Here is a 17,150-nt window from a genome sequence, read left to right as displayed (position 1 = left end):
GAAATAAAAAAAATGTCAAGAGGAATTATGTCCATTAATGAACGACAAAAACACACCGTGAAGTTCCCAACATGCTGAAAATAGACTTGTCTGATTTAAGATTTCTTTTATCATATTTACAGTACGCTTAAAGAGAAATATTAATAGCATTAATAAATTTATAAATAGAGTATTAATTGTAGCATAAGATTATAATATTACGTTATATTTGTAAAACTGTGCCTTGTTGTCAGTTATTGAAGCTTTTTTTGTCCACTGTTGCTGTTCACAACCATATTGTTTTCCCGTTTTATTTTTATTTTTTATCAGATCACGAGTTATAGATTTGCAAATGTTACAATCCAAATATTGATATCATAATATGATAAAAATACAGCTCCTTTATACGAGCGAAATCGAACGGTCTTTGTATTATTTATGGATTTCAGTTCCAACTCTTATTAACCACTTCTTTATTAATGTCGTATTAAGTTTGAAACGTCAGGTACAGGCTGAAAATCCGAACTTCTTATTTCAGTACGCAGTTTTCGCAGAGACATCTCGACCGTGAATAAGTTTTATACAACTTTAAACGTTTGGACGTTTTACGTTGCTTTAGTTTTTAAAATTAAGTAACATCCTGTTATGTAAAACAACGCTGTGTATAAATCCACTCAAAATGTTTGTGCAGACTACAAATATTACAAGTTCTGGCTCGAACGTCAAATTCCATGCCTGATCTAAAACAGTAATGCAAGTAATAAATATTAATATCTATTTAGATAATGCTGTCACTTCAAATTTTCGTCTCCTACATTTTCTCTTTTCTAGAGAAGCAAATGCTGTGGTTACAAATAAGTTTAAGTAAAAACTGTGTGTGTTTTTGGAAACCCTTGATCATCTATGGCTTCGTAAAAGAGCTTGATTAAAGTGTACGTAGAAATCCTTTATCTGCCAGGATGTGGAAAATTCAACACATAGAGATATCGAATCCATATGGTCATTTCTTTGGGTTCTATTTTTCCTTTGATTATTCGTAAAGGTCAGAAAAATAATTTCACCCGCAACCTCATTTATCTTTTCATTCTGCAAAAGGTTACCAATAAGTTTTCTGAGACTCATTGTGAACTTCTTAACCGAAAATACAAAGCATCTATATTTTTTAAATCGAGTAGGTACATAGCTGCCCAATTATACTACATATATTGAAACTAGATCATGTAAAAATAAGCATAACTTAAAACTACCATTTTCAACAGCTCCTGCTACCTTGTAAGAATTAGATTTTGTTGGATTTTTTTTAATTTCCGAGCCCGCATCTGAACTTTCTTTTTTAAGTTCAACAACTCTTTCTGTTGCCCTTCAGTTTCCCTATCAACAACATCAACATTTTCTTGGATTTAGTTAGTGTGGTTTTGGTGTTAATGAATACCTGCTTTCAGTGCTTTCTGAGGTGCGATCTCTTTAATTCGGGATGGATTTTCAAGCAAGGGGATTAGAGTAAAGAGTTATTACAAAACTTGAACATAATGGATGTCGTCTTTGGTTTGTTTTAATGTTTGCCATGACAGTCTCAGTTCAGCCGCAAAAGTTTTCAATCCTCCGTTTAAACATCCAGGAAAGAAAGCCTTATAACTTTCAGTATGCGCAAATTATCAACGTTGCAAAAGAAAGGAAACCTGTTATTACACGCATGGGGCTGTTTTACATGTAGTTGATAAACAGGATCTATTGATTAGTAGCACGTGTTAGCCTTCAAGTGTGTTCATATATTTTTTTAAGAATTTGCATTTGTTTGAAGAACTCAGTTACAAGAACAAACTCTATTAAACTATACTACATGTATTTGATGTATACTATATTGCTGAGTATAGAATAACATTATTTCATCTGTCTTTTTTTTACTTAGGTTTCACATATACTGCTTGCTGTATATTTACTTTATAGCAGAGTTGCTATAACCATATTTGATGATATATGTATTTGAAAATAGTTTTCTAAGATTTACAATATTTTTTTCAAAGCGACAGGTTAATTTTAACTTTATCCCATTTGTAATATAAACATCTGTTAATTATATCAAGATTTTTCCTTACTTTCACCGCTTGTAGCTTGTAGCGCACAAAGTTTACAGAAATAACATTCTCATGTTGTCACTAATAATACAAAAGCTATTAGTTCACGTTAAAGCCGGTTTTCCACAAAATACAGAGACTTACAAGTGGGTTTCTTTTTTCGAAACCTTCTAATTCTAGAAAGAAAACTAACACTATTTTTGCACACTTAAATAGTCTTCAGTACCGCAAGGTGTTTCAGTGCTTTTGGTTGCCCAAATTTGAGTTGTTATTTTATCGAATTAAAAAAATTTCTAATCTGTTCAGTTTTAAACTGATTATTAATTATTTGTATCCAGAGAGCAATAAAAATACGATCAAAAAAGACAGCCATGTGTGTAGACGAATCATCGTCCAATTAAAAATTTAACTTGAAAATGAAACGATCAAAAACAAATCTTCAAAAATTCACGGCTGTCTTTGATCGTGTTTTTATTGCTCTCTCGATACATATATACATGTAACTAATTATATGGCTGTATTTCATTGCTGTTACTTATAAAGCACGTCAATTTTCATAAAGTTGCTAAATCACCGGATTCGCACAAAAGAGAAGTAAAATATGATACAGAATTTATTAAACATTGATTAAATTTTTGTCTGATAACAACAAATATTTATTAATTTATTCAGCGACATTTATATTGTGCTGTTTATTTATTACATATTTAAATGTAGATAAAATTTGAAAATTTGTGTTTGAAAATTAAGGTTTTACAACAATTCAAAAGAAACTTATCTTTTCTCTTTTTAGAACCCCGTATTCGACTGTCCGAGTTTATTGATTAAAACTCGCCACGAAAATATCGTGCACGACCTGTTTCTGTTACGTGGAGTTGAATAATTTTCATTTAAGTTGTGCTGATTTGGCAAGCAGTACTAGTGTAATAAATAGTGAGTTACTGATTTGGATCAAACCATAACTAAAAGAAGTAGGTAACACCCAAAACATTGTGGAAGTCACACCACAAAACCCCCAATTCTCCCAAGAACAATTGTAGATGCATTACAGTTAGAACCCAATGTGTTGGACGTATGTTGCAGGTATGTTTGTAGACTTTACATAAAGGCCATTTCTATTATTTTAGCTTATAATTTAAATAAAGGGAGTGTTCTATTATTGACCCAACATGAATTTCAAATCACTAAGTCCCCATCTATCGTCCGATTATAGCGAACGCATACCAACTAGTCAGATTTCTCTATTACCGACAATGAGTTTACACTCCATAACAGGTTAACTCTTCTTCACATTTAGCATTTACTAGCTTTTATACGTCTGCGTCGTGGATAATTTAGTAAAATCTCTTATTTTACAGAGTATCTGGATGATCTTAAAATGTCAAGGCGAAGGGGACGGGACTATGACCATGTAGATTACACAAAGCTGGCACCAACTGATAAGGACAATGGATTTGTTGATGCACAGTTTGTGACACCCACGCAAAAAGTACCATGGAAGGCAATATGTTTGGCTACATTGCTGCTCGTAGTAGGCACATTTTTACTAATTTTTGGGTCACTGGTGGTCAGTGGCCACATCATACTTAACTACTCCGACAGAATGTGGCCCATGATTATTTTGGGCTTGCTTATGTTCATTCCGGGGGCGTATCATGTTCGCATTGCGTATTATGCCTATAAACAAGTGCCTGGATATTCTTTTGATGATATTCCAGAGTTTGACTAGTTTGGAGTAACTATGTTAGCCATTTTTAATAAAATACAGTATTATATTTTTCATAGACAAAGTACCTGAATTAGAATGTGTTAAGTTTTGTAGACTTCTTATGTAGTGTTTTGTGGTAGTCCATGTAAACAAACACTACAGACTGTTTCAGTGGTGCCTTTCTCTAAGTCTACTGTTTAAATAGGTAAATTTAGTTGAAGTTTCCATTGCTTAGATTTATGGGTAAATGGAAAAATTTAAAACAAATCCTTAGTAGGTTTAAATATATTTATTATGTACCTAATTTAAATAAACTATTTGGAAGCAACAATTTGGCAAATTTTTGTACGTCGGTGTGTACGTAACCAAAAGTTATTAAAGTTTTTTTTTAATTTCTAGGGTCTTTTTGCATATGAAACTATGGTTCCTAGGGTCCCTACATTAACATAAAAAATCTGAGAAAATCTAATTGGAATATGATCGCAATCTAATGAGCCTTTTTCATTTTAGATTCAAGTCTAGTATTTTTTGTAAATTTTTAATCAAAAATAACTTTTGAGAATAATTTTAACTTATCTCGTTTTAAGTTTCCCACATTTTTTTCTTTTCAATAGATTCACAAATCACAAAATAGATTCCAATAGTGTAACATCAGTAACGCTTTTTGACATATCTGGCAACACTGCCCGACAATCGGGTTCTTAATCTGTCTGTCAAAACGTTGACAGCTGTCATATTTTCAAAAGTGGAAAAGTAAACAAGATCCTGTTGCTCCTATTATTAACACAAAAAAAAATATGGTAAAACCATACACCAAATTTTCTTCCATTAAACGATTTTATTTCAGTCTGTGACACTTCATACCGATTTGGGCAACATAAAAATCGAGCTATTTTGCGAATCCTGTCCAAAAACATGTGAAAACTTCCTAGCACTATGTGCTAGCGACTACTACAACGGCTGTTTATTTCATCGAAACATTAAAGGTTTTATTGTTCAGACTGGTGACCCCACAGGCACGGGTAAAGGCGGCACCTCGATATGGGACAGAAAATTTGAAGATGAATTTAAAGAGCAACTCAAGGTATTAATTACAATGTATGTAAAGAGTTTACAAAACATGGTTGTCTTAGCATTCTACCCGAGGAATGCTGTCAATGGCAAATAACGGTCCCAATACAAATGGTAGCCAATTTTTTATAACCTACGGTGCCCAGCCTCATCTAGACCTAAAGTATACAATGTTTGCAAAGTAAGTAAAACGTTGATAGATTTCTTTTATGCATAGTTTTGTAGGGTTATAGATGGATTTGAAACACTAGATGAATTGGAAAAGGTACCAGTGAATCAAAAAAATTACAGACCTCTAAATGACATAAGAATAAATAGCATTACAATTCATGCAAATCCGTTGGCTCAAGGTTAACAATAAATGTAGGTATTAGACACTATCACTATCTACTTCTTTATAATCCAACACCAAAGCAGTTAAATCTTCCTTGGCGTCAGTAAATTCCCCTTCTTCCATCCCTTCACCAACATAATGATGTATGAAAGACCTTTTTGCATACATCAGGTTAAATTTGTGCACTATTCTTTGCCATGCTTCCTTAATTGCTGAAGTATTAGATAACATGGTAACTGCTCTTGTGACTCTTGCCAAATCGCCGCCAGGAACCGTTGTAGGAGGTTGATAATTAATACCAACCTAAAAGTTTCAAAAACAATACATCATACACCACTGTAAAAGAAAATTACTTTAAAACCAGTGGGTGACCAGTCCACAAACATGATACTTCTTTTAGTTTTGATATTTTGAATAGCGCTGTTTACATCAGTAGGTGTCACATCACCGCGATACAATAAACAACAAGACATATATTTTCCGTGTCTGGGGTCACATTTTACCATTTGGTTCGCCGGTTCAAAACAAGAATTTGTTAACTGTGCCACAGACAACTGTTCATGATATGCTTTTGTAGCTGATACAAATGGGGCATATGTTATTAACGGGAAATGAATTCTGGGATAAGGCACCAAGTTTGTTTGAAACTCTGCTAAATCTACATTAACTGCTCCTTCAAACCGCAGAGAAGCTGTAACTGCAGACACTACCTAAAATAACTGAAAATTATAAAAAACACATTTAACACCGACGTACTTGTCCTAAAAGTCTGTTAAGATTGGTGTAGGTGGGTCTTTGAACGTCTAAGTTTCGTGCTAGAATGTCATAAACTGCCTCGTTATCCATAATGAAACAGACATCTTCGTACTCGATACATCCGTGGGTTGTAAGGACAGCGTTATAGGGTTCAACAATTACTGGTGATATCTGCAGAAAATAGCTTCTGTTATTACATTACACGGCATTACGACTGTAAAGTGTACTCGTGGTGCAGGATAAACGGCGAATTCCAGTTTACTTGTTTTTCCATAGTCCATTGTCATTCTCTCCAAAAGGAGCGTAGTAAATCCTGACCCTGTACCTCCCCCGAAAGCACGAAAAAAAATAAATCCTTGCAAAGAGTTGCAATCATCTGCTACTTTTCGCGTTCTATCTAAAGCTAAATCTATCATTTCGCTACCTACAGTGTAATACCCTCTTGCGTAATTATTAGCTGCATCCTCTTTGCCTGTTAGTAGTTGCTCGGGGTGGAAAAGATGTCGATAATGACCCGTTCGTATTTCATCTTAAATTGAAACCAAATACTTTGCGTGAATGAGTATATTCTCAATTTTACCTATCGCTGTCGGTTCTAAATCAACCATTACGACCCGTGGTACAGCTTTCCCGGCCGCAGAAATCGAGAAAAAGGCGTTATAGCTGTCATCACTTTGGTTTCGGTGATAACCGGGATAAAGTAAACCATCAGGCTGAATGGCGTGTTCTAAACAATATAGCTCCCAACAGGCGTTTGCGATTTGAATTCCAGCTTGTCCTATGTGTATTTGAATGACTTCTCTCTAAAACTGTATCAGAAGTGTGATTTTCTAAATGATCATGCTTACATTGGAAGGCATTATATGTCGTGTTTCCACTGCATTTGGTTTAGTAAATCTTCACTAAAAGTTACGTTTTACAAAAAATTTAGACAAGAATAGAGCCGAACGAGTGAATGGGTTGACAAAAATTTCACATTTTGACTTTTGATGTCATCATGACAATTTTTAGTTTCAAAAGATTGACTGACAAGACATTTATTGTTAAATGTTTATTCAAAAAATATGTTCACATTTTATGTGTAACAAAACAGTCTTATTCAGGTTTATCTGGGACACATGGCGTGTCTTCCACCATCAACAGGTATTGTAGCCCCCGTGATGAAACTAGCGTCATCACTAGCCAAGAAAACGATGGTCTGTGCCACCTCTTCTGGTTTCCCTGGCCTCCCCAAAGCATGCGTTTCACTGCTTCTTTTAATGAAAGCTTCGTACTGCTCCTGATTCATGCCGCCCCTCTTGTGTAAATTGGTAATCGTCACCCCTGGGTTAACGCAGTTAACCCTGACTTGCTTTGGGGCTAAATCCAGTGCGACGCACCTGGTGAACTGATCAACTGCCGCTTTGGACAGACAGTACGCCAGTACACCAGGGAATGCCCTCAAACCATTTACGCTAGAAACATTGACAATGTTGCCTTTGGTTTTAACCAAATGAGGGACAGCTAGCGTGGTTAAATGGTACAAGGAGCGAACATTGGTGTTCATGACTCTGTCATACTGTTGGACGTTGGTGTTTTCGATGCTTCCGGTTTCTATTATACCTGCATTATTGACGAGGATGTCAAGGCGGCCGTAGTGTGTGATGGTTTTCTGGAAGATTTCTTCGGTGTCTTTTTCGTTGGTTAGTTCTCCGGTTAGCAAGAGTGGTGCTTTGTTGCCAGGGGAACATTCTGAGGCGACTTGTTTGAGGTTATCTAGGTTTCTTCCCGCCAAAGCTAGGCTGGCACCTAATCCGGCGAATTGTTTGGCCGCTGCAGCACCTATTCCGGAGCTGGCACCTGTGATTAAAACCACTTTTCCTGCGAAATTCATTGTGGAAATGTGGAATCTGTACACTTATTTGTTGAGTTGTCGACTGATTATTTTAACCTCTATGTTTTTTTTAGTAGCTTGTTCAAGGTCGAAAAACAGAGGATTTCAATTTACAAGTAGTTAGAGAGAGACAATAAATAAAATGTTTATTTTATTCAGTGGATGTGTAAATAAGAATTTGTGTTTACACAGTGATAAGCTGTATGTACAGTTTGTTGGTAATAACTAATAATACAGCTAGATTGCAGTTTTTTTATGTTTGAAGTTAATATTTGGATTTTTGTTCATTTTTGTAGCATACATACTTACCTACTTAATAAGAACCGGTAAACGAGGTACTTAACTATGGACACACGTGTGTTAAATATAAAAATTATAATTGAAAAAATGATTGGCTAAAAACTCGACCCAGTACTTCCCCAACATCATATTTAAAAATTCGTAACATGACATCTTTTTACTTCCCGAGCGTAAGGAAAGGAAGTATTAGCCAAATACACTGACGTCATCCGAGGTCATCAAGATGGCAGCGTTTGACAACTAGCCGGTTTTCTCATAAGAGTCAATGCTAATATTTTCGGAATTCATTTAAATTTGAGAGTGTGTCAACTGTGTTTTTATAGTTTGGTAAGTTTGTTACAGTTTCTAGAGTGTGTAGATATCTGTAAAACGCACCATAACGTTTGAATATCCTTAAAAAATAATGTTTTCCAATGTGATGTACAGGTTAACTTCGTTGCATCTTATATTATTTGTTTTGCAAATTAATTCTGTGTTAATGTACATCAATGTTTTTTAAATACACTAGCATCTTAATATTATAATGTTTTGTATTTTAGGAGAAAATGCCTAAATTTTGTGCTGTTGTGGGTTGCGCGAATCGAAGCACCAGAAATACGGACAAATTTTATTTTCCTTTCCCAGCAATTAGCAACAATACAGGTAAATATGTACAGGATGGGGAAAAAAAGGCGGAAGCTTTGGTTAAAAGCCTTGAAACGAGTGGATTTAACGAAGCCAAAGTAAAGTATTCCTATATTTGTTCGGATTATTTTATTTTAGGTACAGTAACTACCTATTAGGTTTACAGTTTCTAATAAATTACTACATTGATGCTCTTTTAGGTAAACCTGCAGATTTGTCGGATGTGGACCAGCCTGATTATGTTCCATCACAAAATTTAGGATATCAAAATAAATTCACTCATAATACTTGTAATGTTGAAAGACACAGTCGTTTAAAAAAGAGAAAACTGAATAAATGCCTCTAGACTTTTGAATGCACGAATTTCATTGTAGGTTATTTTACTTATTCCAAAAATAAAAAAGTTTAGAATGGTATTCATTGTTATGGTAGGGACATCGTGTAAACACAAATTAAAATCACTTGCACTCATTATATAAGGATCTACGCCGTTTAAATTATCCATACTTTAAAAACAAATCACACATCTTCACTTAAACCCGTCACATTAACCTCAAACGAAAATATTAATTTCCGATTTACCGCTTAAAACACGGATGTATTTTGGGTGACGAGGAATTCAGACCAAAACAGCGTTCTGTATTTTTATTGTTATTATGTATTTCTAAACTCAAATCGCCAAAAAAAGCACCCTGATACACAGAAAAGATATGAAAGAAGCTACTGACGTGTTTATTTTCTAGATAAATATCCACACTTTTAAATAAAATGCGAAAATGTTAACATTGTCGCTTACGAATTTTCACGGCGCTTGTCAAACGCTGAGTTCCCGCCACAGCGTGACGTCACGTGTTATTGGCTAATTGTAATCGAGTCCATCGGCCGGCTCTCTACTTTTACGTTTTCTCGACCTTTCATGACCCCTAGAGTAAGAACAGATAGGTCTCCCGTTTCCGCCTGTCTGTCTGTTTGTCCGTCTGTCTGTCTGTTTGTCTGTCTGTCGTCCCCATTTTTCTTAGACAGTTAATCTCTGACTGAGCCGATTGTTTATATTAGAAATATTGTGCAGATGATAAAACGCTAACCAAAATTTGTCTAATCATCCCCACCAATAATGCGATAACGTCACTTCAAAATTGTATATAGTAAATGGGTTTTAAATTGTATAAAATCAAGTCCTACACATGTAGTTTCGTGTTGAGTTTTACCCGAAACGTCCAGATTTTTGGAAAAAAAATCAATATTATAAACAACATTTTACAATTTAATTTTGAATCTGCAAAACCAAATGCTTTGAAATCTTGCAGATATTTTGAAGTTATGATAAGGATAGTAAATTTTTACTCAAAATATATTTGCTTATCCCCTCCAAAAAATTGATGACGTCAGCTCAAAAGTTTGCCGAATAAATCCTATCTAAAATGTCCAAAATATGATGAGTTTGCACTTGTGATTTATCATTCCGTTAATATTTTTTGGATTTGCTTGTACAGGGTGACAAAAAAATGTATGAATGCGTGAATTTGTTTTATTGATTTAATCAGGAATTGCAAAACCGAATGCTTTGAAATCTTGGAGAAATTTTAAAGTTATCATATGCAATAAATTTTTTATCAAAACGTACTTGCTCATCCCCCCTAAAAAATTGATGACATCACCTCAAACAATTGCTGAATTAATTCTATCTTAAACGTGCAAAATATGATGAGTCTGTACTGTGATCTAACACTGCATGAGTATTTTTTAAATTTGCATGGTAACTTTTTAATCAAAATGTATTTTTTTATCAATCCCAAAAAACTGATCAAAATTTTGCCGAATAAATTTTACCCAAAATGTGCAAAAAATAATGAGTTTTTACTTGTGATTTATCATTATTCATATTTTTTAGTTTTGCTTAAAGAACGAGCTCCAAAAAATTAATGAATGAGTCAATTTATTTTACTGCTCACTGCATGTTCCCAGAAATTTTGGGAATACAATACTGTTATTTTTAGTATTACACTGCACCAATCCAAGTAGATATACGTGTCCTTGCAAAAATGTTGATGAGGTTGTGGTGACCAAATTTGAATTAAAATTTCGCGCTGAAAAAAAAAACAACGGCGCGAAATCGCATTTGAATAATTTGAATTTGAAAAAATCTTTCATCAAGAAAATCCTTATACATAGGCAACCATGTTTAGTTCTTTTCTGGTAGTTGGAAGCTCTTCTAGGGGAATTTCTAGGGAGCATCTAGTGAGAGCGTTGATAGATGCGTCACTCTGTTCTGTGGCGTCACTATTGTTTGGTGTGTGAGCGGAAGCATGTAGTAAACTAGCTAGGTTAAGTTTAGTTGGTTTGGTAGTTAGAAAAAAAAGGGGGAAAGCCTTTGTTTAATGAAAGTTAATACAATCGATGAAGACGCCACAGTTTCCCCAACACGCGTAGCTAATTCTTGCGGTTTTTCCAAGCGGAAATATGCGAATTTTCAACCGACGCCAACACGTGGTGTAAATTTGTTTTATTGTTTGTAAATTCACAGTTCATGTCAGGATTTTAATCGTTAACTGGTTGTAACACAATTTAACAGTCAGGAGTTCGTTTAGATAAAGCACTTGCTAGGAGATTCCATGCAATTCACTTAGTCAAATTATGAATAAGGTTTCTGGATGCTTATACTTAAGTCTTACATTATAACACTTCTTAATTCCTTTACGGCAGTTAAATCAACCTAACGTTGTCCCGCTCTGGGAAAAGGATCGTGAAAGTGCGGTAGAATTCATAATATCATGGACTTAAATTTTTCATAATTAGATCATCGAGACATTTTTCTCAAAGCTAATTGTTTTAAGTAACCAATCACTTGGACAGTGGCATCATATAAATTGTCTGATGTCTAATCCTAATCTCAGATAAGAATTCTTTGCCGTTTCAAATTTCACGAGAGTGTATGGCGAATTTAAATGTTTATTGCTCTTTTGAAACTTTAACACTTGTTCGGTCGTAGTTTAATATCAGGGTTATAGAAATTGAACATTTAAATGGAATTGAAATAAATAACACAGGATCACGTGGCGGAAGCGGAGTGCGCGGTTCCTTGTCGAGCTGACGGTCGCACCATTTGCACAAAGGATGCCTTGAATAGAAGTCAGGGGCGGTCGGGATGACGTGACGCTCGCGGCTTGGCGGGTAGAAGAATAGCCACGACCAGGAGCCCCAAACTTCGCTCGTGCTACAACGCCCCCCTATGCGTAATTTTGAGATAGTTCGATCGCCACATTCTTATAGCGCTCTGGTGCCGTTGTCGCTGTGCACCCCAGTACATAGGGTTTTATTGAAATTTAGTTCTCTTGTTGACTACCATAATTTCAGTTTGCCGCCACACGTCCGTAATAACTTGTGTAATTGCATCCAGTTACCTTAATTCAGATTTTTCTTTGTTTTTATTAAATTTGTGTATTCAAATATTTGTCTTGATTTAGAACGTTTAATTTGATTTCATTCAAAGTTAGGCAAGTTTTTTTTTGTAGCTGAACATTAAGACGTGTCTTCAATCAACACAACTTAGTCGCAGCTTTTTTTTTTGTCAGTGGAGGAATAAATAATTTTGTATCCTCCATCTATTCTGTATATTTTTTTCACGTGTCAACTTAAGGCGGGATGTTTGAGTTATCATTTTTAATTGGTCAAATTAAGAACGAGTCACCCAATTTTCTCGAAAATATAAGAATTATAATATTCAGCATAGTTTGTTCGAGTGTGGTTTAATCAATAATTTTAGTCCTTTGTTTTGAGAAGACAAACTCATTCAAATCAAACGAATTCTACGTGACATTCTTCTAATGTACAAACATAAATAAACACTTGAGCTTCAGATTGCTATTACCTAGTGCTGAAGGACATTTTGTCTCCCTAGTTAAGTGCTTTAAATATATTTTACATTGTCCGCACGGCGCAGGAGTAGCGGGGGCGTTATTTATGGCTCTGGTTTTTACTTGACAGAGGTTATCACAAAACGAAAATTGTAAAAATCAAATTTTATATATTTTTTAAAGATCTGGATTTGTCCGATTATACTTCAAGGGCGAGGGAAGTTCTGCCGAAATAGCTTTCGACCAATTTTTTAAAGCAATATATCTGAAATAACTGCAGATCAACTTTTTTATCCCTCTTAATTTAGTTATGTCGTGAAAATAATATTAAGTTACCATGTGATTATCGTTTTACGGCGGTTATTATTACTTCATTTATCAACATACCAGTAATTGCTCATTCCTGTCATTACATCTGTAAATTAAAATTAATATTACAACTATGAAAAATCCTATAAAAACAAAATATAGTGAACCAAGAGGTATAAGGTTATATGGCCATCATAAAAGTAGTTGACCGCAAATAAATACCCCCTTTGTGTGGTTCGCACTAAGCTTACCGGTTGGCAATAAATCATCTTCTAAACATTTCTTGCTCATATTTAACAGGGCCGGCTTTCAAAGCGAGTGGTTATTTCGGAACCCTCAGCGGCTACAGGTACTAAAGATATAGTGGAGTGGTGGATTTTCATATTTAGTGAAAGCCGCCCCTGAACGAAACCACAAGACCCGGTCGAGCTGCAGTGGACACGTTATTTACGACCCTAAAACCTTTTCTATTGTAAACAACTTAACTTCGACACAATGGGATGATTTTATGATGGCCATATAACCTTATAACTCTTGGTTCACTATAACTGGTTTCAACTAAATCAGATCACATAGGTACAGGCAGTCCTTGCATGATTACCTGGTGATTGCGCACGCAGTCAATTTGTGATTTTCATTACTTTGAATACCAACATTTCACGCGTTCGAAAAAATTATATTAAGGTAGGTACAAAGTGCAGTAAACAGATACGGATATTAAAAAAATGATCTGTCTTCGTTTATCTTTGAATGTGACGTGAATTTTTAATTATCGGAAATGAATTATTTCTATAAATTTAATTCTAATACAATTGATTTAGTTTCTGAAATTAAAATTGGAAGTTATGAATTTCCAGGATAGAGTATACAAATTTTTTGTTTATAAAATAAAGAATCAAATTATGAGATTAGGATACACGAGGCAATGCATAATTACGATGGCAACAACTATATTCTATCGTTATGACACATACTACGATCGTCTAACATATGCAGTGATTACATGGAAGGCGCATGAACAGCTCGTGATGAAATTCAGTTAAATCTACTGAGGCTTCAAGATACGTGTCAGCTAATCAATAGCAATGTTAGGTTTGTTGTTCACGCCTGAATCACGTTATTGCTGTCTCTGTTCGGCGATTTTAGTAAAAGGTTGGTTTTTGAAGTAATTACCATACAAGGTAACTAAATACTAAATAGTGATATTTCTTTTAATTGTTGGGTTAATAACCCAAACATCCAGACAAAATAAGCAATATATGGAGGACAAAATTCTTTATTCCTCCATTACCTATTGAGAGGACAAAAACTGTTGCTATTTGGGAACTTATTTCCCAGTTCCAAAAACCCTTCAAAGATGGGATCAAATATTACAAATCAAAACAACTACTTGAATACCACAAATTAAATAAAAAAATAAATAATCAGTAAAGTAACTGGATGGTAATAGTCGAGTGACGACAAATTTAAATTATGATAATCGAGAAATCAGAAAACATACTGCAGAGGATGTTGTAACGAGAGCGGAATTTAAGTTCCTCGTCATAATCTGTTTTATTCTTCTTTTCTATGCCCAAAAAACCTACCGCATATTACTGTACCCGGTATTCGCAAAATAACCAGCCACTTAACCAAGCTACGCCTTTCACGAGGACACTGGTCTCCCTATGAAGTCTTCAATTAAAAATTCATGTGGACAAATGATAAAAAAAACCCGAACTTAAACTAGAAACCGTGTGTTCCGCTTTCGCCACCTATCCTATCTTTCTTGAATTTGATAAGTACATGAATATTAGAATTACAAGAAATGGAGCAAGCAACATTTAATTACTTCACACTCAGGAATTTCAAACAATAAAGAACTTATATGATATTTACTAAAATAAACACAATAGGCAAGTATTAAGTACGGTCAAAAACACAAATTAAACCCCGGTCTACGATGTTATTTGGCTGTTGATAATTTAAACTTCATTTCGCTCAAAATAGATAAACGTTTGAGATTAGTTTAAATATCATAAATGAACTATTATTATAAATCTCGAGAGAAATGTGGATAATGTAGTAACTTAAGTAAAAACATCCAATACTTTTAGATGCATCGTTCATTTAAAATAAGTGAATTTCCTGCCACGTGTTTTACAGGAACAGGTTCCATTATTGTTGCAAAAATTCCATGAACAGTTAAAATCTTAACATGAACCCGGAATTTACAAACAATAAAACAAAAACTGCACTTGTTTGTGGAATAGTCAAAATTACACTCGTTGAGAACTGTATCGTTTTATGAAATTGCAATTACGTACCAATTTCAATACGTCTTTACTTTCACTAAGAGATTCTTAAAAAATTCACCAAAAAAGAATTTAATATTTTTTGGAAGGAGCTGGATTTATCGAGTTATACCTAGCCCAGAGACGAGGGAAGCTCTGTCTAATACCTCAGTTACCTTAAGTTTGTATAACATTTTATCGTACATTTTCTATTTTCTTTTTTATTTTACTTATATTACATCCGTGGAATAAAATTTTAAGAACATATTTTCCAAAAATATGTAAATTTCACATAGAATTTTATTGTGAATCTTTATGAAACAAAATGTTTAAATTACCCCTTTCGAAATCATCCATTGTAACCACCGTCATAAACAACGGGAAAATTTAGTGAGATAATAATTTGGGAAATTAGTGAATCATTTTGTTTTCAAGTAAGCAATATTTATAAAATTTTATAGAATATTCACAAGTTCAAGAACTGATCGAACTAAAATGATTAAAAATATGGTAATGAGTATTTTATATCAGTTTATAAATTAAACTCGCAATAATATATCATTGATAAGAAAAAGCGGAGAGAGTTTTATGATAATTAATTTCACAAAACATGAAAACACAGTTATAAAAACCGAATATATCCAAATTATTTGAATTAAAAATTAAGAAACTCATGAAACTGAAGCTTAAATTGGTGTTTCTGTAAACAATCTCCGAAATATTCCTTTTACCAGGACGACGCTCTCATCAGAACACTTATTTTAATTAACTTGGAAACAAATAGATCATAAAAATTTCATCCATTATCTTGTAAACATTACGTAAAAGTATCATAAGGGTTATTTGCGTAATTAGCCGACTTAATTTTACGTACAATCATTTCTGTTCATTTGAATCATCATTGATTTATTGTAGAAAGTTTCTCTGCAGGAGCGGAACGCGTGTCCGGAAGATTTTACTGACAAACCGTAGCAAAGTCTGATAATTTCAGCGCACAGACGTCATTCAACAACACTCTTTAACCAGCTTACACATTTCTCTTTGTTTATTATTATTGTTTAAAAATCGAATTATAAACAATAACTAAAATAAGTGCTTCTATCGTAGGCACAACATCTGCTGACGTCTTTTGTTTAGGACGTTCTTTACCCGAAGAGGACTTGGGACCAACATTTTAATGTTATCAATAAATATTTTTGCGTAAGTTTAATTGCTGATGACACTTTTTAACACAGCAGATGAGGTCACCCCTGTCTGTTTCACATTTTTGTAAATGTTTATTTTGATAGTTTAACGACGAATTGCGTTAATATTTTGTAACAACACGTCTACGAAAACATTTTTTATATCGCTTTTGAATTAAGTAAAAGTTCTGGAAATTTTCCTAATAATAAATTCAAATACACTCAAAAGTAAAAGAGGTAAAGTTTGCCACTACGACTAAAAATGGGCGTTTTGTGAAATCGAAATGTTGCTGTTGTCCTTAATTTCGATATATTGCGTTTTTTTTTTATAAAGGAAACAGTTTTGCAGACGAAGTAGATTAATTTTATTTGAAATTTTGATGATGAATGTTATTTACATTCTTAAATTATCTAATGACAAAAATGAAATAAATAAAAATGAGCAGATATTTAGAGCGATATGTGTTTTTACGTAAAGCCAGATATGCACTATTCTTGTGAATCGTTAATTTTTATCAATGATCCGTGTAAAGTTCAAAGTTTACGCACCACAAAAACGGCCCATGCTGAGAATAATCTCAGGTGATAAAATTAAACGCAGATTAATTTCGTTATCTAGCATTGTTTACTACAGGTTCCCAGCACACTAATCTATTATTAACACGAAATCACTAGAATAATTGCAGTAAAATCCGAAATTAAAACTAGATACTGTATCTCCGTATTCCGACAAATCTATCACCTATTACCACGTGTGTATATCATGTCTGTATTTTTAATTTCTGGATTTGCGCATGCAGATTACATCAC

General features: G+C 34.0%; 4 protein-coding genes across 6 annotated transcripts; 2 read left to right on the top strand and 2 right to left on the bottom strand.

The window, feature by feature from the left end:
- Positions 1-2,874: 2,874 nt before the first annotated feature.
- On the top strand, positions 2,875-4,093 carry LOC135127000 (transmembrane protein 230). 2 transcript variants are annotated; one of them, XM_064053283.1, is made up of 3 exons: positions 2,875-3,126; positions 3,182-3,329; positions 3,413-4,093. In XM_064053283.1, exons 2-3 carry the CDS (start codon positions 3,224-3,226, stop codon positions 3,781-3,783), a joined length of 477 nt encoding a protein of 158 aa, XP_063909353.1. In that variant the 5' UTR covers positions 2,875-3,126; positions 3,182-3,223; the 3' UTR covers positions 3,784-4,093. The 2 variants fall into 2 exon arrangements, with proteins under 2 accessions (XP_063909353.1, XP_063909354.1); XM_064053284.1 differs by lacking the exon at positions 3,182-3,329 and having other exon boundaries at positions 2,875-3,137.
- Positions 4,094-4,458: 365 nt separating this feature from the next.
- On the top strand, positions 4,459-9,075 carry LOC135126999 (peptidyl-prolyl cis-trans isomerase-like 3). 2 transcript variants are annotated; one of them, XR_010280159.1, is made up of 6 exons: positions 4,459-4,562; positions 4,610-4,846; positions 4,896-5,014; positions 5,059-5,196; positions 8,636-8,858; positions 8,921-9,075. XR_010280159.1 is itself a non-coding variant. In XM_064053282.1 (5 exons), exons 1-4 carry the CDS (start codon positions 4,560-4,562, stop codon positions 5,186-5,188), a joined length of 489 nt encoding a protein of 162 aa, XP_063909352.1. In that variant the 5' UTR covers positions 4,459-4,559; the 3' UTR covers positions 5,189-5,196; positions 8,636-9,075. The 2 variants fall into 2 exon arrangements, 1 of the variants encoding a protein (XP_063909352.1); XM_064053282.1 differs by having other exon boundaries at positions 8,636-9,075.
- Positions 5,130-6,935, bottom strand: LOC135126997 (tubulin alpha chain-like). The gene is made up of 6 exons (XM_064053280.1): positions 6,772-6,935; positions 6,504-6,726; positions 6,151-6,452; positions 5,924-6,094; positions 5,521-5,877; positions 5,130-5,470 (listed from the first exon to the last, which is right to left on the bottom strand). Exons 1-6 carry the CDS (start codon positions 6,781-6,783, stop codon positions 5,204-5,206), a joined length of 1,332 nt encoding a protein of 443 aa, XP_063909350.1. The 5' UTR covers positions 6,784-6,935; the 3' UTR covers positions 5,130-5,203.
- Positions 6,960-7,886, bottom strand: LOC135126998 (3-oxoacyl-[acyl-carrier-protein] reductase FabG-like). Its single transcript, XM_064053281.1, has one exon. It carries the CDS (start codon positions 7,794-7,796, stop codon positions 7,029-7,031), a length of 768 nt encoding a protein of 255 aa, XP_063909351.1. The 5' UTR covers positions 7,797-7,886; the 3' UTR covers positions 6,960-7,028.
- Positions 9,076-17,150: the final 8,075 nt, after the last annotated feature.

The sequence above is a fragment of the Zophobas morio genome, unplaced genomic scaffold, assembly GCF_036711695.1.
Source record: "Zophobas morio isolate AGI-343-1 ecotype UQ-CSIRO unplaced genomic scaffold, CSIRO_AGI_Zmor_V1 ptg000011l, whole genome shotgun sequence".
Taxonomy (NCBI): Eukaryota; Metazoa; Arthropoda; class Insecta; order Coleoptera; family Tenebrionidae; genus Zophobas; species Zophobas morio.
The sequence above is the reverse complement of the archived record's forward strand: the minus strand, read 5'-3'. Positions and strand labels throughout refer to the sequence as shown.

Bases quoted from the DNA above. Each gene is read 5' to 3' on its own strand.
- LOC135126998 (XM_064053281.1), bottom strand. From the start codon at position 7,796: ATGAATTTCGCAGGAAAAGTGGTTTTAATCACAGGTGCCAGCTCCGGA.
- LOC135127000 (XM_064053283.1), top strand. From the start codon at position 3,224: ATGAATTTCAAATCACTAAGTCCCCATCTATCGTCCGATTATAGCGAA. The intron at 3,330-3,412 runs GTTAACTCTTCT...CTTATTTTACAG, and splicing joins GAGTTTACACTCCATAACAG to AGTATCTGGATGATCTTAAA.
- LOC135126999 (XM_064053282.1), top strand. The intron at 4,847-4,895 runs GTATTAATTACA...TGGTTGTCTTAG, and splicing joins AATTTAAAGAGCAACTCAAG to CATTCTACCCGAGGAATGCT. The intron at 5,015-5,058 runs GTAAGTAAAACG...ATAGTTTTGTAG, and splicing joins AAGTATACAATGTTTGCAAA to GGTTATAGATGGATTTGAAA.
- LOC135126997 (XM_064053280.1), bottom strand. The intron at 6,095-6,150 runs GTACACTTTACA...TATTTTCTGCAG, and splicing joins CCGTTTATCCTGCACCACGA to ATATCACCAGTAATTGTTGA. The intron at 5,471-5,520 runs GTAATTTTCTTT...TGAAACTTTTAG, and splicing joins GGTCACCCACTGGTTTTAAA to GTTGGTATTAATTATCAACC.